The following is a 23,747-nucleotide window of genomic DNA, read 5'->3' as shown; positions in this document are numbered from 1 at the left end:
CCCCCCCCCCCCCCAAGCTGCCACTCTGCACTCTCTCCTGCACAGAGCACTTACTGTTCTTTCATAACTGGGGAGATAGTAAACATATTATCTCCTCAGCTTGTGAATGGACAGGAAGTGATGTGTACTGATTGCTTCTGGATCGATGAGTGCCAGAATATATTTCTCCATCTCAAAAGGGAATATATTCACAAAATATTTATTCAACTGTGTGCATGGCAGCACGTGGCGATTTGTTGTGATGCATTGCCATGCTCTGTAGTAGGCAGTGGCAACATAATATTTGCGTAAATGTGGTGGGACCTACATAATTAGTAGCACCGTCTTTTTCTACACATCCCATGCTTTCAGAAAATGTGTGGTTTGTGGAGTATTTTACAAACTCTTAAAACTGTTTTTGAAGAATGGAAACGTGCAAACTTAGTCTAGAAGCTGAGGTTAAAAGTGGAGCACAGGACATGGCAGTGAAAGGGTTAAAGATTGCTTGCATGGCAAGCTGGTCTTATGACTTCTATAACCTGGAAAAAAAGTATGCAGCTGAAGTGTTCTGACCTAACTCTGAATTTAGTGGCTTCATGGTTCTCCTGGAACAGTTGCTTAAAACACTTAACCTCTTGCCGTCCGCCCGTAGTAGAAAAACGGACGGACGGCACTGCTTCACTCAACCTCATAGTTCGAGCTAACGTGCGACAATGAAACTGTCACATGTCGGCTCAACTGATTGGTAAGTGAGCGAACACATACCGTTGCTCGCTCACTTCTCAATCGTGTCCCTGCAGAGAGCCGATTCCCCCCCTCCCCGCTCCGATCCTCCAGCGCTGACTGGTGGAACGGACAGGGGAGGGTACAGCTGGCTCTGCTTCTAGATAGGCAGAGCGAGCTGTCAATCACACAGCTGGGTGGATCTCGACAGTAATGTCGGGATCTGTCTCGGCTGCGGCGGTCTCAGTATACCGCAAGCTGTAGCTCGCGGTATACTGAGCTTTGGGTCACGGGAGGATGCTAGTATATGTCCTCCCGTGACCCTTAGGAGAACTAGAGGGAAAAACACTTACCCCATAGTTCTCCTTTAAATCAGGTGTAGCCATGCAGCTGGCATCCTTCACATTTTTCTTAGAACATGTTTTCTATTGTATGCGCATATACAGTTTTGCAAGCAACACCCTGTACTAGCTTCTGTTTTAGCATAGTAAATCCATCTAAAGGATATGGAAAAGACATAATAAATATAAGAATTCTCCTTCCATGAAGTGGCTTGATTATCATCTTGGTGTTGACTCAAGAAGCAATAATTCACTCTGCTCCTACAAGTTCCCCCTTTTCTGGGGTCTTGAAAATGCTTTAGCATCCTGACACATCACATTCATTATGGCTGATTCTGGACAATGCGAAAGGAAAACAATGACAGTATATTTACAGGATAAATGATAAATGAGTACATATAGAGAGGTCAATTATTCATTGGCTTTAGCTATGTCAGAATCATTTCTATATTTTCTGCCTGCCTCCCTGCTTGTCGAAATAAGCTGATTTAACAGTTTTTATGCAGTAAGGTTGCGTGATGGGATATAATTATGCTTCTAAAATGAAGTGTGGTTTGTGATGCTCACTGGGTGATATTATAAGCAAGCTGAGATGTATTTGTTTTCCATATAGCACTGCAAATGTGTTCACAGATACAGACTGTCATAGCTGTTCTAGCTCTTGAGGGATTGTAAAGAAAGTCATAAATGTGCCATATCACCTACTCGTAATGCCTGAATGACTTTTCAGTGTTTGCTTGCTAAAAAAGGAACTCATAAAAACTTACTTTAAAGGAACTTCAGGCTGAGGAATTTCCATTGTATAAGGAAACATTATCTCTGATAAGCTGTATGCCATATCAGGATCACTTCTCTGTCCTTCAAAATCTATACTTTCATTCATGCCAGATAGTAATTATGGCTTGCTGTGGATTTCAGAGCTGCAGCTCTCATACAAGGAAGCACTCGTTTTTCGTTTATCCGTCCCCAGTCCCCTTAGTCATTCACAGAACGCCATGCATCCTGTAAATAGTTCACAGAATACAGGGCGTTCCGTGATTGGCCAAGAGGAAAGGGGGTGCACTAGCGCTTCCATGTATAGGAGCCACATTTCTCATATTTGCAGCAGGCTGGAAATAGAGTGAAAGCTGTACTTTCTGGCATGAATGAAAGCATAGATTTTGAAGCCCAGAGAAGGCTGGAAGTATAGTGAGAGCTGTACTATGCAGCATAATTGAAAGTATAGCTATTGAAGGACAGATACATAATCCAGACATCCAGACATGACATATACCTCATCAGAAATCTATTTTGTTTAAACACTGGGGGGGAATTTATCGAAACGGGAGCAGACAAATTCTGGAGCAGATTTTCACTGCAACCAATCAGCTTCTCTGTCTCATTTTTCAAATCTTACCTGATCAAACTGAAGAGAGATGCTGATTGGAGGCTATGGATAACTGCTCCAAATTCTGTCTGCTCCAGTTTTGATATATTCCGCCCTGGAAATGTTGTTCTGCTTTAATGTCCTGAGGCAGCTCTTTTATAATGGCTTTTTAGTCTTTTTTTCCCCCCAAAATTTCTTTTTTACCCACATGACGTTGAGATTCAGTGACAATGCTAGACGGAAATCAGAGAACAGCAGCTCTGAGATCCAAAAAAAGTGACCACAGTATATTGTGAAAAAAAAATCCATGGCAATTGTTATAGCCCAGCACAAAATACATAATAATAATTGTTATTATTATTATTTATTCAGGATTGATATAGTGCAGATAGTTTATGCAGTGTTTTACAACATATGGGGAGATGGTACAATTACAATACAATAGGGTTAGAAGGACCCTGCTTGTGAGAGCCTATTTACAAAGTATTCTATAGAGCTTGAAATAATGATATCTTTATATCGTCCAATCAAATATCGGCATTACATTGCTAATCTAACATACTTTATAACTTTATTGGCTATATACACCATTTGGCTGATGGATGCAATGTCTATTTGTACCACAAAAAAATATTCTACATATAAATGTCCAACTTCTCTTATTTTATTTCATATTCGGAATTAATTATGTTGTATTCAGATAATTCACTTAATTTACCTTAATCTAAATTGTCTGTATCCACTGTAGAATAAAAACACAGCTCCCTAGAAGTTGAATATCAGGGCAGTAGTAGAGTATGTCCTGAAGCACATGCTCAGTGACTTTCAATCTCTTTCTGCTTCCTGCATCACCAATCACATTCAAGCTTTTAAGACTGATTTGAATCTGATTGGTGGCTGTTAATAACTTTTTGTAATACAAGTTCACAATAATGTTTTTTTCTGTGTTTTGTTTTTTTTCCCTTTGCTATATTGGGGTTTTCTTCTTCATGTATTTGAAGATCAACATATGCTATCATACACAATCTGCTGAATCTGTGAAAATTGTGAAATTCTCAAATCCCAAATGTAGTATAGTAAGCAGCAGATTGGAGACTATGTATGACCCCGACCTGCACTGGCTAAGGGCAGAAGAAGAGACATGGGTGGTCTAATAGATTCTTGATAAAAGAGGAGTAGGTGTTACTCTCAATGTACTATTAGCTCCCATGTGATCATAATGAAATTAAAGTGATCTTATACCCTCACATTTTTAAATAAAGCAATGCTATAATATTGTTCTTATAAATCAATGCTACATTATGTTTCGTATTGTTTGCTTCAGACCTCTGGACTGCTGTTTCTTTAAAATCTTCAGAGTTCAGAATGCTGGGGGGAACTTCCGTTCTGCAAGTAACTCCATCCTCCCTGTGTGTTTCATGGAGTCTGTACGTGCTCCCACGCCAGGACTACAGGATGACATGGACGTGTCCGATGATCGGCCTCTTCCTTCTTTATCTTCAGGGTCCCACAGCATCAAGGAGACGTGCATGTGCAGTACAGGGGCAATGCATTATGGGACATGTAGTCCCCTTTCGTGTTACAGATGTGTGCACCCCTGAACGGAAGCACAAAGAGGAAATGGAGCGATGATCGGGTCAGGGGGTGGGGAAATTATTTATAAAAAAAATGATTATTTTTAAAAAAAATTCACTTGCTTACTTATAGCAAGCTCAATACAGAAAAAATGCAAGGCTTTAATACCAATTTAAGTTATTATTTTATTTAAAACATTTTCACAAATGTCTTTGCAATACACATATTGGGTATCCCCAAGCCTGCCAGAGGTAGAATAATCATTTTAGGTCCAGCATTGAAGTTTAACTCTAAAGCCATTATCAAGTTTTTAATGTCAATAACTTGGCATTTGACAGCAATAGTGCACTATTTATAATATAATTATATGATTCATTTAAAAAAAAGGTAAATGCAATGTGCAAAGTTCAGAAATCTTTCAATTCAATGAGAAATCATTTTGCTTGTTTGAGTGCATCACTGTTATCTGAACTGTTGTAAGCATTTAATTTTGTGTGCCACTGCTTTGCCCTTGTAATTATATTCATAAAGAGAAGATCTGGATGCCAAAAGGGTATCAAGGCTTTTAACAAATTCATGCAAGTAAGATGCTACTTACAACATGTATGTAAGCATTGTACTACTAAGCTCATTAATAAGATAAATATAAAAGGACAATTTAAAAAGTGCAGTAACCCAGAACAAACAATTCTCTTTCATAAAAACTGTGTTTGAGTGATGGAAGTTAATTTCTGGTTGCTATAGGTGACTGCACTTGACATTATCATAATCTTGATTGCAATGCCTTATTGAATGAGCCTAATGATATATCTGGCCTATTCCGCTTATTTTGTGTATAAACAGGGGGACATGTATTATCGTCATGGTTATATTTACAAGGCCTAATGAGACAGCACACTTCAATTGATGAGAGCCTCTTCCAATCTACAGGTCAGCTAGGAGTTCTACAAAATTATGCCTTGATATTTTTCTGTCCCAGGTGTTAAAGTAGACCTGTACTAAAAAAGTTAGGATTTTAGGAAAACAGTACATGCACTCATTGGCCATTTTATTAGGTACACCTGTTCAATTGCTTGGTAACACGCATTGCTAATCAGCCAATCATATGGCAGCCACTCAATGCATTTAAGCATCTAGACATGGTGAAGATGACTTGCTGAAGTTCAAACCAAGCATCAGAATGGGGAAGAAAGGGGATTTAAGTGACTTTGCACGTGGCATGGTTGTTGGTGCCAGACAGGCTGGTCTGAGTATTTCAAAAACTGTTGATCTACTGGGATTTTCATATACAACCATCATTCGGGTTTACTGAGAATGCTCCGAAAAAGAGAAAATATCCAGTAAACGGCAGTTGTGTGGACATAAATGCCTTGTTGTCAGAGGAGAATGGGCACACTGGTTTGAGATGATAGAAAGGCAACAGTAACTCAAATAACCACTCGTTACAACCAACATATGCAGAATATCATCTCTGAACGCACAACACATCAAACCTTGAAGCAGATGGGCTACAGCAGCAGAAGACCACACCGAGTGCCACTTCTGTCACAATAGAATATTGGAAAAACGAATATTGGACTATGGAATATTGGAAAAACGTTGCCCGCTCTAATGAGTCTCGATTTCAGCTGCGACATTCAGATGGTAGGTAAGAATTTGGCATAAACAACATGAAAGAATGGATCCATTCTGCCTTGTATCAATGGTTCAGGCTGGTGGTGGTGGTGGTGTAATGGTGTGAGGGATATTTTGTGGCACACTTTACGGCCGTCATGCTATCATGTCAATATGGACCAAAATCTCTGAGGAATGTTTCCAACACCTTGTTGAATCTATGCTACAAAGAATTAAGGCAGTTCTGAAGGCAAAAGAGGGTCCAACCTGGGAATACTAGCAAGGTGTACCAAATTAAGTGGCCATTAAGTGTATATGGGATCTGTTTTACCTACCAATGGATTTTTAGTCCTGTCTATCTACTTCTAAAATTTGAAGGCTTCCTCGACACCTCCACCCCATGACTGGAGAGTGAAAGGAGAACCAGCAGACAGATAAGCTAATCTCTTGCTCATACTTCTCTCCTGCTATTAGCATTCTTTTTACACTGTAGCACAACAGACTGGATCCTTGTGCTGTTTCAGGATGTATAAATGATTAACAAGATGCATTCATTGGTATATTTCATATATGCCCAGAGTTTATCTTTAATTGAGTCTAAGGAGTACCCTAAAAAAATCTATCTTTTGTCTAGAATGTCTTCCTTTGCTTTGAACCTTGTAGCTGCATATCTACAGTGTGAGATCGTCTCAGGCACTGTGTCTCTCACTGTTAGTCTCGTGAGATTTGGGATGAGATTTGCTTACGTCACTGCTGTGCTGCTCACTGTTCTCTTTGCTGTAGAGGAAGCTGCATCTGAGAGCCTGCAGGAAACCATCTCTGTGCCTAATTTATACTGTGTATCTTTGGTTTATTAACCTCTCTGGCTGCCGCCTGTTTATTCCTCCACCAGTCATCAGTTCATCAGCTCTGACATGAGGAAGCAAAGGCCCTCTCCTTTATTAAGAGGGCCACATCCACATGTGGAGTAAAGTAAAGAACAAGGCATAGTAAGTCTGTATTTCAGAAAAAATCAGCTGGAGGCTCCCTACAGGCAATACAAGTGACTAGTACTTTATCCTCTGCTTGCCTTTTTTGGACACGGCTTCCACAATACAGTTCATCTTTAAAAAGAGCCCAAATGTACCATATACGTTTTCTGCTTGTTATGTTTCATTGTAGTCATTTATTTGGCCTTTCACAGTCAGGGGTATTTTATGCATTCGTGTCAGAAAACTTTAAAGTGGAATGGATGAAGTAACTTAGCTGGCGGGACTTGAAAGAATGCAAGTAGGCACGGCTACGTGCACATAATGGCAAACTTGCTTCCATGCGTAAGTGATGCTGACATCTTTATTTAGCTATTGGGTAGCCAGTGATGATGTAATTGTTATGAGTTCCAATATACTGACACTCATCCTAACTTTTCAGCATCTTACAGATAAAGACAGTGTACATTGCACTAAGCACGTAGCACAGTAAATAAATGATTGCTAGTAAAAAAGGACATTATTTTTTAGCAGCAGAGGCATACAAAGTCTCTTCTACCATAAAAACGTTTTGCAAAAAAACTCTAGAACAAACATTTTAAAAAGTGAGGGACTATAGGAAAGCATAACCCCGAGAAAAATGATAAAGAGACAAATGACTTGGATCGTGTACAACACCGGGACAAGATGGGTTTTCCCATATCATAAAGCACATTTATATCAGCTCTTTAATTTCTTATAGGGTGAAGGGAACTCTTTAAAGTGGAACTAAACACACCAATATGTTGTTTGCAAAAAGAAGCTCAGTTTATACTGTAAATGTTAAAGAAATGTTATTAAATCCTGAATCAAACACACCAATGCTGTTTTCTGCAGTGTCTTCATTAAAAATCTTCAAGTTTATGCTCCTGTAACTGAAATATGTACTTTCATGTAAAATTACATCCAACAACACAATTCCAAATTAGCAGGCACAGCAAGACAGCACCAATTAACAGTCAATCACCAACTAACAGTCAGTATGTGCCACAAACAGTTTCAACATCTATGTGCTACCACGTACCATGCATACATAATGCATATTCATACACATGGTACACATTCTACATTGTTCACATTTACAGTTAGTAGTCTGCTGGATATAAACAAGTCCCAACAATCCAGGGTTTTATATCCCAAAGTTCCAGTGCACTTGAGTCCCTTATATTAGCGGTAATATCAACTGCTGTTACCGATTCAGGGCCATGGACAGGAGCAAATGTCCTTTCATAAGCCACAGGAGTTAGTGTTCTTAATTCTGATCCCTTTAATAGACATGTGTGTTTACTTTCGTTCCAAATCAGAATGTGGACACATTTTTTCAGAAATTCGGACACATCCCGAATTTCCGAATCCCAATGCAGCCCAATGTCTCAGAATCCGAATTTCCGTTCCTGAATTTCAGATCACGTCCGAATTTGAATCGGACATGTGACTTTTCTAGCCAATCAGATGTGTTTTTCAGTTTAATGCATCCGAATGGGTCTGAAGACAAATTTTGGTTACGGCAACAGGGAGCCATATATATATGCAGATAATACTAAAGCTGAGGCTCCTAGACCCAAATGGCATTCGGGATCCGAATTTCCTGAATTGCATCTGGGAGCTCCTGAATGCCATTGGGGTCTGCGAGGCTCAGCTTTAGTAATATGCGGACAATATGTATATTTGTGATTTGTGATTACAATGTGGTTTACATCGTGCTGTGAGACTGATATTACAAAAGCAATCCAAATATAAGATGGAAACTACAATCCGCATTAGTGCCCCAGACAAAAATATTCAATTAGGGATACACCGATATGCCGCGCACAGCCCTGGTGACACGCCGCGCACATCTCCAATGACCCCACACATCCCTGGTGACCCTGCATGTCCTTGGTGACCCCACACATCCTTGGTGACCACACACATTTCCGGTGACACCGCACTTCTCCAGTGACACCGCACATCTTCAGTGACCCTGAGCACGCACATTCCCTGTGACCCCCGCACATCCTCGGTGACCCCGCACATTCCCCATGACCCCGCACAACTCCGGTGACACCGCACATCCTCGGTGAACCCACACATCTCCAGTGACACCGCACATACTTGGTGACACCGAACATACTTGGTGTCACCGAACATACTTGGTGACGCCACACATCGCCGTAAACCTGGACTTAGGGCAGCAGAGAGTAAATCATCCTCACACACAGAGCTATGAGGATATCTCCCTCACACACAGACACACAGAGCTATGAGGAGATGTGATATTGACTCATTGGTTCTCCTCTCTGCTCTCTCCTCAGAGCTGCATGCTCCTTCTGCTGAGGTCAGCACACTGAGCTCAGCAGAGCAGAGAGGAATCAGATGATTGCAGTTTACAGATAACAACCCGACCCTCAGTAGAGACGATTGCAGATCCTGTGGAGGGAATTTTGAATTTCTAAGACTGGCCTGGGAAAGAGTTAATTAACCCGTTGCCGTCCGCTCGTTGTAAGAAAACGGACGGACGGCACTGCTGCATTGGCGGGTTGCTGCATTCTGCTCGTGCGCGCCCCATAGCGGCCGCGCACGGGCAGAATAGACCCGTGCAATGCAAACACCCATTACCGGGTGTTTCACATATAGACGATCGGCGGCTCTATAGCCTGCCGATCGTCTATATGTGCTCGTTTTCTCGGTCCCCGTCTGCTGCCGCCGCTTCTTCGCTTGCTTTCGCTTTGCCCCCGACCCCTCACCTTCAATCCCGGGATCCGTTGCCCCATCTGTGGCCCGGGACCGGCTCAGGAGGGCGTCAGGAGGAAGAGAAAGGGAGATCAGCTCCTTGCTGATCTCCCTCCGGGCTGTGAATGCAGAAGTGATGTGTATTACATCACTTCCGCATTCACCTGTCAGTCATCTGGCTGCTATAGCCAGAGAGAAGAAGCTGATGAAGCAGATTTCTGCTTCATCAGCTTCTTTTGGGGTCCACAGGTGACATTAGGGGTCCTAGAGACCCCTAATATCTCCATAAAGAGGACCTGTCAGTGTGCCTTTGCTATTATATAGGGGGATTGTTATCCCCCTATATAATAGCAATAACAATAAGCGCAAAAAAAATATAAATTAAAAAAAAAATCACATAAAAAAGTAAAAAAATAAAATAAAAATCACATAAAAAAAGTAAACCCCCCCCCAAATGTTTAACTCCCCAACCCCCACGTTTACGCACATATAAACGTGACCCCGTCTTTTATATTTTACCAAAAAATTGGGTAATAATAAATGTTTTATCATTTAATATAGGGGAAACTTTTTTTGGTGTAAAATTTAGGTAATTTTTCCTTAATATAGTAAAAAATAAAACCAAAAGAAAGCTCTATCTGTCCCCAAAAAAATGGTATAAAGTACAGTGCTGCATGACGGAATAAATGTCAGTCAAAGTACTGCAGCGCTGAATACTGAAAAATGGCCTGGATGTGAAGGAGATTTAACACCGCGGATGTCAACTGGTTAAATACAGTATGAAAAACAGCGCTGTGACTCCTGACAATGCACACATACATACATCGCCCCCACACTTCTACATTACCACAAAAAACACAAATCACTTACATAGGTGGAAATGTGCTTTAGGCTCCTTTCATGGCATAAACTGATGTGAATGACTCTAGGTATTATGCAATTTTAAAGCACTAAATTATTAAAGGAAAGTAATGCAAATGTATATCCGTATTTAATTAAAAAAATGCTTAGCTAAGACGAGTACATGTAGAACCATGTTGTAAATGCTTCATACATTATTCAGAGCCTATCTAGATGATGCCCTACAGAAAAGCCACTGGACACAGACCACCTCTTGTTTACTGCTCCATTAATGATGTGATGGTACTTTGTGGTGGAGGATTTAGTGACAGGTGGCATGCTCTCTAACACGCTGTGACCTATAACATGATACAACTGTGGAAGTTTGCTAACTGGGTTCATTCGTGGGTTTTGATGGCATGTTCTGACTTTTTACTTGTTATGGTAGGTTTTAGCACTAGAGAGATGTATTTACTGTCTATGAGCTGATTTACAAAAAACAGCAGTGAAGAGCACATTCTGCTTATTTAGTTCATAACTAGCAATTAAGGTAGAGGATACAGGAGCAATTGATTTAAAGTTCAAAAGGTGAGAAATTTAAAATCAGATTTTTATACTTACAGTAAAATAATTTTCTTGAAGTCCATTGAAGGACTTAGAAACACACTAATTCTTACACATCTGGGTTATACTGCCACCTTTATGAGATTTGGACACTGGCAAACTAAAAAGAAAAAAATGTTAAGCCAGCACCTGTATAACCCATCCTCCAGCCGTCATGCCTCAAGCAATGCAAAGTGCCAACAACATAGAGGGTTGGGACCTATGTCCCTAATGGACTTAAAAAGCCCTCACATGCAGGGCTCTCCTTACCATCTTGTCTTGAATTGTATTGTAACTGTAATATCTTCCCTACATTGTAAAGCACTGCGCAAACTGTTGGTGCTATATAAATCCTGTATAATAATAATACTATTAAGGGTATGTACAAAAATCTCATTTTCTTTATTGTCTATTGAGGGACATGGCAATATAGTAATTATTGGATATTTGGGACATCCTAAAATAATCAAAGTGAGGAGTGGAAAATGACCACTGAAAGATCCAACAGATGTGGAATTCTATATAAGAGTATCCAGAGGAAACAATGAATGAACAAAAGCAAAATGAAAAAAGGGGGAAGAAAATATAGAATTGATATTACCAAGGCAAAACTCTAATAAAATATTGTGCAATATGATCTAACAGGAAAAAAAATCCCTGAATGCCACCTAAGGCAATTTAATGCTCCCTAGATCTAAAATGCTATATCTTAATATCAACAGTTATATTTTGAGCATTAAGAAACACATTCAGCCCTGTTTTTCAAGCAACCTACAGAGTAGGTGAGAACTAGCTCCTGTGGAAGTCTACTCCACATTTCCACTCACTGTAAAAAAGCTCTTTTGTATGTGTAGTTTTCTCCGGGGCAAAGAGTACCTCCTTGTATTCTCCAATTACCCTAGAGTACACCATGTTCCACTTAGTTTACTGTATGGATCATTTATGTATGTATAGAAGGAGATCATGTCCTGATTTCATTGCAGGTTTGCCGCTGCCCAGGGCCGGATTAAGAGCATTACGGGCTTGGGGCTGACGATTTTCGTGGGCCTTTTTATGGAAACGGCGATGGTCACGGGGGCCCTCTTCCTCCTGTCTGGGCTGTGATTTGTAGTCTTTCTACAGCATGGAATCAGTGGTGGAGTGCCTGGGCCCAGTTGCAGCTTGGACCCTGATAGATCTGCCACTGACTCCACGCTGTAGAGGGACTACAAATCTTAGCAATACATTATACAGCAATGCAGAATACTATAGAGGACTACAAATCCCCGCAATAAATTATACGGCAATGCAGAATAATGCCACTAACTATAGATGTCTACAAATCCCGGCAATGCATTGTAAAGCTTTGCAGAATAATACCATCAGCTATAGAGGACTACAAATACCAGTAATACTGTATACAGCAAGACAGAATAATATGAAGCTACATACTCGTTGCTCAGTGTTTGCTCCGGGTTTGCAGCCTGATGTCTCCAGGGTCTCAAGAGAGCTGTGCGGGGTTTCAGGGGAGGCTGTGCAGGCTCTTGGGAGGCTGTTCAAGCTCTCAGGTGGCCAGTGCGGGTTTTCAGGGGCCAGTGCTGCTCTCTGGTGGTCAATGCGGCTCCCTGGTGGTTAGTTTGGCCTCTCAGGTGGTCAATGCGGCCTCTCAGGTGGTCAGTGCGGCCCCTTTGGTTGACCAGCGTGGCTCCTGGTTGAATTGCGAGCAATGTATTGCTAGTGTAAGTCTATATTCTACCAGAACACCCAGATCCAATGCCATGATGTACTTACTCAGTTGTACACCCCATAGATTGTATGATGCATGCATGTTTTAAGTGCATAACTTTATGTTTATCAACATTATACCTTATTTGTCATGTAGTTGGCCAATTAAACAGTACATCCAACTTAGCTTGTTAGCCAGAGAAACCTTGTAGGCATTTTACTCCACTATATAACTTTGTTTGGTGTTTTCTTTGTAAGCAAATAATTGATATCTTTAATCCCAAACTATATAGATCATAATTTATAAACAGGGAAAAAACAAACAAGGGGCGCCTTTCCTGGTGCAGACAAATTTATCAAGGGGGCGTTTCCAGGATAACGCCCCCTTCATCATATCTGATGAAGGGGGCGTGACCCCGGAAACGCGTCATCACACAGTCTTTCTGGCACACAGACACGGCTGTGCAGCAATCACAGGCTTCTTCTTTGGTCCATGTACTTACTTTTCAAACTGTAATCATGTCGACCTTTGTGAGTATGTTTCACATTCACATTTGCTTTTGTTCTTAATAAATTTGTCTGCACCAGGGAAGGCGCCCCCTGTTTGTGTTTTTTCCCTAGATTTTGCAGTCCCCCTGGCTAGTTTGGGGCAGCATCCTGCAGACCTTCCACAACCTGCTTCAATTTTAAACAGACTTTGCTTTTTATTATGCTTTTATTGTACTGTTATATCCTGGTTGAGCAGTCCTATCTGGCACTTTTTTTGTTATATATAATTTATAAACAGGTTAAAAAGTAGCGGTACCAACACTGAATATTGGGGTGCACCACCAACAACCTTAGACCATTTGGAGTGTAAATCAATAATCTCTCGTCTCTGAATGTGGCATGCAAGCTAGTTTTCTGTCCATGTACAAGCTGAATAGTCATGTCTTACTTTCTATTGTTAAAGCAGCAGTTACAACATACATATATATATATATAGTACGCACAACTGAATTGGGAGTACCATCTGAATAAACACAGTAAAAGGAAGAAAAATATGAAGTACTCGCTAGACTTGTCATCCACATAAGATTCCATATTAAACTGTACTGCCAACCAGTAAGTTCAAGTCCCTGTTTAGTCATTCTAATAATGTATGTTTCTGTACCATTCTCAAAAAAAAAAGATACATTTAAAAAAACAGGTGAATTCAGTAGGTTACACTTCTAAAGAAATGCAGGTTAAAAAAAGAAAATACTTGCACATTGCAGTGAAATGCATGGCACGATGTGAAATTTTGTAATAAAAGTTAATCCATGATGTGCCCAAAGAGATTTTAGCTGATATATTTCTGAACTGCAAAGATAATCTTTTTTCTTTTGCATACAATTCTGTATATAAATTTAATCACTATAGTTCCCATACTAGATGGTAAATACATATTTTATTTTGACTAACCCATTAACAATATGCCAGGCCAGCGGCTAGTGAGTTTATAAAATTCATAGTTAAATCTGTCACAATGAGAACTTCCAAATAGTCTGTCTGAATGATCAATCACGAGTAATGCTAGACTTATGCCAGACGAATATAGAAAATAGGTCATTATTATAGCCACATCTCTATTGAAAATGCATTATGATTTTTTTCTTCTATCCTAAAAAAGTAATACAGATAATAGAAAAAGAGCATCAAATAAGCTCTAGCTTCACAGAAACATCTTGAATGAACACCAAAGACCCTGCAGCTGTTATTCAGAAATTCAAATAGCAAGAGGGAATGAAAGGAATCTTACCGTGTACTGCACCAACTCTGACAAAAGAAAAGTGGCTTACTAACAGTGATTTGTGTGTTCCGTAAACAATGTCGCAAACAACATAGCTAGACACCAGCTATTGCCATCTCCCAACTTTTTGCTTATAAAATGATTCTATCATGTCAATATAGGTGCTAGTCATCAAGTAGTATAGTAGCTGATGGATTCTTGTCAGCCCCTTAGAAAACTGAATGGCAATTGCACAAATGGCACTCATCTTTTAAAAGCACGAGGTTTCAATACAAAGGGCAGTTCAGCTCTAAACATTTCACATTTTTCAGAATAAGTAAAGTGGAACTACGGGCAAAATAAAAAATGACATAGATCTGTCATTTTTTGACTTACTTTACCAGGGCAAGCTGTGCAGCAATATTTGCAGTCAGAGAAATTGTGACAAACTATATCACTGTTCCAGTACTTACAACGGTTACAATGGTTTAAACCTGGTAAAAATCTGTTGCGGCAACTGCCTAAAAAGTGTTAGCTGGAGTTAGGTTTTAATTTTGTTTGTATTTTACTTAAAATCCATTTGAAACTTAGTTTCCAGCTGCTACGCAATTTGAATGCAGAACGAACAGTGCTTCCTTATTAAAGGAAGTGGAAAAATAATGGATCTACTGGCAGGAACAACCGGTAATTATGGTGTTACACAGGGTACTTAATAAGACAAAAATAAGAAAGATTGACAAATCAGAAGTTCAACTGGACACTGCTTATCCAAAAAGCATCCTATGGAGACATAATAAAAGGCTACCGACAACATTGTTGGCCAACCATACCGTGCACTCCAATATACATTAATTAATTCACCTACCTGGGTACTGGTACCATGTAAATGCTTATAAGGTGCAGAAAGATATATGACTCAAGGAGGCAAGTCCTTCCCACACTATAGATCTAAAAAGTTAAAGTGCACTGCATATATTGTAGTCTGCCCATATGATGGTAATATGCAGGAAAAAGAAACACAGTGAAGGATGAGTAAATGTCTAAAAAAAGATTACAGATGTTTCAGAATTTGTAGGCAAAGCACCACGTCTGAATTTGCTGTCCATAAGGATTATATTGTTTTACAGTAAGGCATAACGTGGAAATGTACTCGGATTAAAAGAAAAGAGATAATTAAATATCCAGTTGGAATGTAACAGTGATTCAATTTTCTCCATCTGATACTTATGTATTTTATTACACCCTGCAAATCTAATGCAACTTTGGTTAAAGCCAAAAGGTAAACCCGGCCCCTCTCCTGACAGCGCTCCCCCTGTTATCAGTGTGTATATATCCTTCCCCTCTGCAAACAAAATGTTCTCAGGGATCTTGTAGTACATTTCTGCTTTGTATTTACCTGATGTTCTAGAGTTCAGCTTCAAAAGAAAGGAGGGGGCAGTGTAGGGGAAATAATTGTTTTCTCACATTTTATTTTACAGGTTATAAACTCTGTTTCGATAGTCCCTCAGTTCTGTCTAGGAGTTCATCTCTAACACTCTGATTATTGACAGCTTGCTGTAACTTTATATGTACATAGCAAAGTGTATGCCACAAAATAATTTCCCAATCATTTGTTGTGAAGCCAGACAGTACTGGGCAGTCTAAGAGTTCATGAGTACCCACTGCATTACAATTCAACTGTGTCCTTGACTGCAGCTATGAGGTGTAATATATATATTTGTTATTATATATATTGTTATATATTAATGCAAATATGTGTTCTTGACATGTTGACCTGGCAAGATAATCTTTATATGTGGAGCTTCTCGATTAGACCACTAAGAGCTGACTGGATCAGCCACAGTAAAGCTCTCTCCTATTAAACAAGGAGTGAGGGGTTGGGTGACTGGCATTGAAGCCAATCCTCACTTGAGTCTGCCAAATTCTCTGGGACTTCTCTCTCAGGAGAAAAGACCACTGCAGTCTCGGCCTCTCACTGGTCAGTTGTTTTGCTAGAATGTTTAGGACCTGTGAGCACTCCACCTATCAAAACACAACAGGAAATATCCAAGCCACTGTGTAGTGACTTGGGCACCTGAAGAAACACTCTCCCACTCTAAAGTTTAGAAGATAGAAGGCTTGGGACTTGGCACTTCACATGATTACAGATTTAGGTGAATATTGGGGCCCAATAGGCAAGTTTTTTTTCCTTAAATCTAAGTGGAGGATTAACAAGAAGGAGTGTAATGATTAATGTGGGGGGCCATAATTTAAGAGAGCATTAAACATGAAAAATCGGCCTAACTGGTTGTTATCATAGCTACCTATTTGGTTTTGTAAGTATCTACTGCAGCACTCCCACCTGCACCTCCACTGTCAAATTGCCTGGTTTTAGATTTGGGCTCAGATTTCATACATTCCTTGCCTTTCCTGGAGCATCTGAGCATTGTAAATCACCTATCATGAGTAAATAGCTCAACTTCTTGTTAACTGCAAGAAACACATAATATTTACTGCCGTTTTCTTGAGACTTTTTACAGAGCAATAATTGGTCATGCACAAGTATCTAGTATCTGTACGGGCTATTGTGAATAGCCCGTACAGCACCCCTTCGGTTCTACTGAACCAAAGGGGTCCTGGGGCCGAAGCTAGCCGAAGCTACGGCCAGATCCTTTGGCAGCTTCGTGAATAGACCCCATAGACTCACATGGGACAGATCTGGACAGACGAAGACAGGGATATGATATAATTAATCTTTTATGTTGATATGGCTTCATTCAATTTAACAATATAAAAAATACAGTATGTTAGTTTTGTTACTTTTGTATTGTAAAAAAAAACAACAACTGTACATATGTAAATGGTCAATAACACATACTGATTAGACTAATAATCTCATCACCTTTACTTTCACGTACTGCATATCTAACAAAAATCATTAGCAAGAATCTAGTTTCCTTTTAAGACAAATGGGAAACATAGAAGCTGTTTTTGTCATTACATTTGGCTCCAAGCTTTGGATATTTGAACTAGACCTGAGAGAAAGAAATTCAATAAAACTGGTATAGAAGGTAATTAGGGATCAGGTGCAAGTCCCCAGTTTCATATCCAGGAAGTAATATCAAGTCATATACTAGAAGAACACCAATAGCTTCATGATACATAACACTGTACCAATAAATACCCAATAGTCCAAAAACTTTATGTAGTGAAAAGGATATTATATAAAAAACGTAACTCAGCCTGGTATCATATTGTGTACACACTCTTAGGAAATAAGCATGCACATATTTTGCAAAGAGAAAATCATGTTAAAGAAATAAAAATATATTTCTTGGCTTTAACAAGAGAAGTATAGCATTGGTCCAAGGGCATTATGGCTACATGCTGCTTTCACAACTGCACTGGACTCCCATCTGACCTCACTTTTTATAGAAAGGGCTCATTAATGGATCCCCCTTACCGTCTAGTGTTAACACTCAGCATCCACCTGACACCCTGCCGCACAATGTGATAGAAAACTAAAACACTATATCATGGTTCAGCTAGGGATGCATATATAACAATTCAGGAAGATGTCAAATAAGTTAGAGAGGCTCTACTTTATTTAAGCTAACATGATAATAAGACATTATTTGGAAATAAAAACATGTTTAAATATTAACACGTGAACCATTCGCCTTTTCAAAGTCTAACAGTGCAAAGGATTGTTTAGTGCCTGCCATTGCACTAAATATTACTGTATAAAGTAAACTGACTGCACTTTTGAGAAAAAACAAACAAACATTCCAGGTCAATTACATATATTGCAAGGCTTGTAGCAAACAACAAACATGTAGAGGTTTACCTACTGCTGTGCTGCTGATGTGACACCTGCATTTCAATCACTTCCTACTGCCTGCATGCTAAGGGGGAAGGTCTGACTGCTGTAATCACATCACAGACTCAGTGTTGTATGAAGAGAAAACTGCTGGAAATCACATGTCTTGGGTCATGTTGCGTACAGAAGGCTACCTGTGTTGCTATGCTTTAAGATATCTGAATATATTAAAAGTGACAATAACAGTGTTAAAATCCTCTACATACATTTGGCACAGTCTGTTCTTCATACCTAAAGCAAACCTATCCTTTTACCCAGTTAGAGCACATTGACAGGTACTCATGATAAGGCCCCTCACCTTCCTCCCACTGTCCCTTACCCTTACCAGCCATTTGCCAGGTCTGACCACTGCAACGCGAGGGACGGAGTAAGGTCCTAGATGGACGTTATTTGTTAATCCAAAATCATGAAGAATCCATCCAGGCAGTGTGACACCAACATTTGAGCTTTCATCGACCATAGTAACACGTGTTACCAAAAAGTATAGACGTGAATGTGCTACCCTATAGTTCATGTAGCTGCTATTGTGATCCCTGTTGCTACCTCAAAGCAACATTATGATTAGGGATGTTCAGATACCAAGTACCATACTTGGTAAAAGTACATGTACAGATTCATTTCCAGCTCCAAGACTAGACTAGAGAAAAATCCAAAAGTTAGGCGGCAGCTGTCATTTTTAAGGAGCACACGGAGCTCCTGGGATTTGTGCATTCCTGTTTTAATGTATGATTTTTTTTTTACAGATATATATAAGGGATGCACCAATACGATTTTTTCAAGTACAAGTACTGATACTTGTCAACCTCACTCAGTACTCACAGATACAAGTACGTATACATTTTTGTTTATTGTCATGTGACAGTTTTTCTAAAACAATACAGACCAATGATTTCAGGACAGTGGTGGAGCGCCAGAGCCTGGTCCCAGCTGCAATAGCTGAAACCCTGGGAGTTCTCGTGAAAATGCCAAGTATTGGCACTGGTATCTTTACATCACTAATTATGATTTATTTTGTTGAAATTATATTTAGACAATAGCATACCTCCCAACTTTCTGAGATGAGAACGAGGTACACCTTCTAGCACAATGTATTTGGGCATTGAACACCCCCCTGCCACGCACCCAGTTATGCAGACCATTAAGAAGATATATGCAAAAAATTATTCAAACCCAGAATTATTGTTTTCCACCATTATTTTTCCTTTATACTGGCTTTTCAAAACAGCAAACAAGATAATTACGAAATAGGATGAAGGTTTTAGTGGATAATAACACGTTTGATAGTTAAATCGAACATTTTCACTGAGGAGAAAAGAGGGATACATTTGCTTCCAAAGTGGAACAGCCCTTCCAAATGAGGTACCGTAATAGGAAATAAAATTCCAAGCTTACTCACAGAGATTCCACTTTAAACCAGTTGTAGTCACGACATGACATGGAGCTCCTACAGGAATAAGGCCGCACCATTTCTCTTCTCTTCCTGTTGCCACATGCAGTTTGTGTTTCCCCTGTGGAAGACATTAAATGAAAACAATAAAAATATTACACTTGCAGATGTGTTTTTCCATGTCTTATACACAATATTACCATGCATTTCACTATACTCACTACAGAGGCACAGGGGGAAATGATTGACAGTTTCCAACCTGTCCGATTAAGGAGTTAATTCATGAGAATTCAGACACAAAAAATAGAGCAGTTGCACATCTTGACCTGTCAAGTTTCATCTTTCAAATAAAACAAAGAAACTGGCTTTTATTATCAACACTTCCATTTGTATGCCAGTTTTACTTACTTTAGCTTTCATTAAACAGCGTCCATGTGTTTTACCAAAGGGGAATTTCCCACTATTGTTTTCTGTGTCCTAGCCTATAAATTACCCAATCAGCACACAAAGGATCTGATACATCAAATTCCGATAAACTGAGTAGTATTCCCACTGTAGTTATTATTCAGCATTGCTAATTAGAACTTCATTCATTAAACGGCATTAAAGGAAAATTTCCGTGTGATGCTGAACAATAATTACAAGCTTTACATCCACTGCATGCAAATTCCCCATTCATTTTAAGCACGTAGCAAGCTATAAGGTATACCTGTGATTGAGAAAAGCCTAAAAAACTAAAAGTGATGCTTCCTTCATAATGTACAAGAACATACCTACAGCATTACTGCAAACCTCTCCAATGTGCAGGAATCTCTGGTGCTAGTTATATTGAGCATTTTGTTAGTTTCCAAAGTACAAATTTCCATTAAACTGTATGGCTGTTAATATTTTAGGTTTAAACTATAGCACCCCCTGTATGTCTACAGGATCAGGACTGAAAATGTTTTATTTAAGGGACTGTATATACAGTGGGGCAAAAAAGTATTTAGTCAGCCACCAATTGTGCAATACCTATATATATATATATATATAACAGTACAGTATATCATTTAACATGATATACTGTATAATCACTTAACATTTGTGCTTCTGATATTTTTAGGAAAAAAAATTGCAGTTCACAAATTGTTTGCAAAGCACTATTCTATGACAACCTGAGGTTTTACGTTAATAATCTAGAAATACATTGTTTCTTGTTTCCATACTAACCTGTTGAGTCAACAATCTCTCACACAGCATTAGTCTCAGATGTGGAATTAAACAGCCTGGACTGCACTGGCTCTTGCCCAGGGAAATTGCTGTTTGAATAGTCAATTTCCGACATGCCCGTGCTTTTAAATTCAACTTGAACAAACCAAGGCAAAAGAACTGATTTCAAAGCACAAGAGGGATTATTTATAAAAGTCATGGTGCTGTACAACTGGGGAGAATCTAAATTTGATTGATGAAAAGATTTCCCAGTACCATTACCAAATAACTCAAGTCTTTCAGTAAAAATAATTTAAAGCTTGCCTTCTATAACAAACTGCTGATGTATCCTGATTTTTCCCTTTGTATTCAGGACTGATTTTGAATAGGTTTCTTGCTCAGAGTGATAAAGTAAGCATGTAGCTTAAAAATTCCTTTGGTTGGTGCTTTTTTTAATAATTCTTAAGAAACTCAGAAGAAAGAATAAAAAGAGTGATTAATAAAATTAATTAATAAAAAGACATGATTAATTTAAGTTCAGTTATGGGCACCATTAAAGGACAGCTAAACTTTATATTTTCAGGTTTAACCACCTCCCGTCCATGGCCATTGGGGAAAGGCCGGACGGGAGACTTACAGGAGCGGGAGGGCGTCTTAAGACATCCTGCCCTCCCCCCCTCTTGTGTGTGGTGCTCAGCCTTCAGTGTCACTCTCCGGTTACAGATGCCGGAGAGAAGCGGATGAGGCAGATCTCTGCTTCATCAGCTTCTCTGGGGGTCCCTAGGTGACATCAGGGGTCTTGGAGACCCCTGATGTCTCCATAAAGAGGACCTGTCATGGGAATTGACTATGGCGTAGGGGATTTCTTAGCCCCCTATGTGATAGCAATAAAGTTATGTGTAAAAAAAGTTTTAAAAAATAAAATAAAGAAGCTAAAAAATAGTCTCAAATAAAAAAAAAGTAAAATAACACAAACATTTTTAAAGTAACTCCCCCACATACACACACAAACATGAGTAGGGTGCAACATCATGCAAAAACGATGATTCCGCCCATTACGCCCCACGTTGCATTTCGCCGCAAACGTCGGAAAGAGAGCAATAATTCGGTGGAGCAGTAAAGGCTTTTAAAGCGTCGCCTATGGCCAATTTTGGGTGTGGTCATTTTCTGCAATTTCGCGGCTGCGCACAATTTTAAAGCTTGACATGCTTGGTGTCTATTTACCCGACGTGACCCCGTATTTTAATTTTGACCAAAAAATTAGGTAATAACAAATGTTTTATAACATAACTTAGGGAAAACTGTTTTTTTTTCAAATTCCGTTTTGTTATATAGTAAAAAATAAAAACCCCAGTGGTGATTAAATACCACCAAAAGAAAGCTCTATCAGTACAGCGTTGCATGACGAAATAAATGTCAGTCAAAGTACGGCAGAGCTGAACACTGAAAAATGGTCTGGCCACGAAGGGCGTAAACACCATGGTATTTAAGTGGTTAAAGCAGAATTCCAGTCAACAATGTATTGCCCATTAAAAGATGAACAAAATCAGCATTTTCTGCAATATCGAGCTTCAATACAGAAATTTACCCCACAATACTTTTTTGCCTGCAAATAGATGTCCTCCTTCTGATGACCTGGATCATACCACCAACTTCATCTAAGCCCAGGTCTTCCTGAACCTGCCCCAGCCTGTAAATGGATAGAGAAGCAACACAGTGATTCCCTCCTCTCTCAACACGTTTCGCCAATATGACTTCCTCAGGAGTAGCCTAGGAAAGTCATAATGATGAAATGCATTGAGTGGGTGGGATTTGTGACATTGTCACGCTGCCTGGTCACATCTCTCAGTGTTTGAGTGTTTTGAGTGCTACAGAGGTTTGAGCTGCCTATAGCTTGGTGCAGTGAAGCACCAGCGATGTGTGAGTTATATAGTTTATGTTTTTTAATAAGCCTTATATTTTATTTGAATTACACAAATCAAATTACACTATGGGAGGATTTATATTCTTTTGATACTAATGATGGTCAACATTTAACCAAGTGCTTTGTGACCTTACTCTTCATATGTTCATAACCCATCGCACTCCTGACCGGAATCCAAACCCAATAATTATAGGTGGGGGGAAGGTAGGTGAGCTGCAGCGATCCCTTGGAAACACAATTTACTGGAAGCAAAGTGGGGATTACGAAGGGAGCTGGCCACGCCAAAAAATTCAGGATAATTATAATTAGCCTTCTAACTTACATATTTGTGTATGGACAGTATTAGTATTATTAGTATTTACAAGTTTATATATAGTGCATGTTGCATGATATTTCTAGTCATTTAACCACATACATTTGTACAATTGGCATAGTGCACAATATCTGAAGTTATTTTTGAACATATATATAAGGGTGGATGTTTTAAACATTTATATATTTTATATTTATGCACTTTGTAAATGATTCACTTCACTGTTGTCTCCATTTATTATGAACTATTCTCAACTAATAATTAAAGGAGAACTATGGGGTCAGTGTTTTTCCCCATAGTTCTCCTTGGGGTAACAGGAGGACACAAACTAGCGTCTTCCCGTCACCCTAAGCTCAGTATACCGCGAGCTACAGCTCGCGGTATACTGAGACGCCGCACCTGGAGCGGATCCCGACTTAAATGACGGGATCCGCCCAGCTGCGTCAGTGACAGCTGGCTCTGTCTATCTAGAGGCAGAGCCAGCTGTACCCGCCCCCTCCCCCGTCCGTTCCGCCAGTCAGCGCTGGCAGATCGGAGCGGGGAGAGGGGAATCCAGCCCCTCCCCCTGTCACGGCAGAGAGCCGTGACAGGATCGAGAGGTGAGGGAACCCGGTATGTGTTCTCTCACCTCCCGATCTACTGAGCCGACCTGTGACAGTCTCATTGTCACAGGTCGGCTTAGAACTATGAGGTGAGTGGAAATCACTCATGTCATAGTTCTCCTTTAATAAACTAATTTTGAGGAGAAAAAAAATATATCCATGAAAAATACATATAAATCCATACTGGTGGTCCTTTAAATAGGGACATATATAAACCAGCCTCAGCAAGAACATAATACTGGACTGGCATAGAGCCAATA

At 39.6% G+C, this 23,747-nt stretch overlaps 1 protein-coding gene across 1 annotated transcript in view; it reads right to left on the bottom strand.

The window, feature by feature from the left end:
* TPK1 (thiamin pyrophosphokinase 1) overlaps positions 1 to 23,747 on the bottom strand; it is a 239,834-nt gene that overhangs the window by 89,712 nt on the left and 126,375 nt on the right. Inside the window, exon 6 of the mRNA XM_018571236.1 lies at positions 19,470 to 19,581. Within this exon, the coding sequence (XP_018426738.1) occupies positions 19,470 to 19,581 (112 nt within the window). The remainder of the gene's footprint in view (positions 1 to 19,469; positions 19,582 to 23,747) is intronic.

The sequence above is a fragment of the Nanorana parkeri genome, unplaced genomic scaffold, assembly GCF_000935625.1.
Source record: "Nanorana parkeri isolate BGI_ZX_2015 unplaced genomic scaffold, ASM93562v1 scaffold41, whole genome shotgun sequence".
Taxonomy (NCBI): Eukaryota; Metazoa; Chordata; class Amphibia; order Anura; family Dicroglossidae; genus Nanorana; species Nanorana parkeri.
The sequence above is the reverse complement of the archived record's forward strand: the minus strand, read 5'-3'. Positions and strand labels throughout refer to the sequence as shown.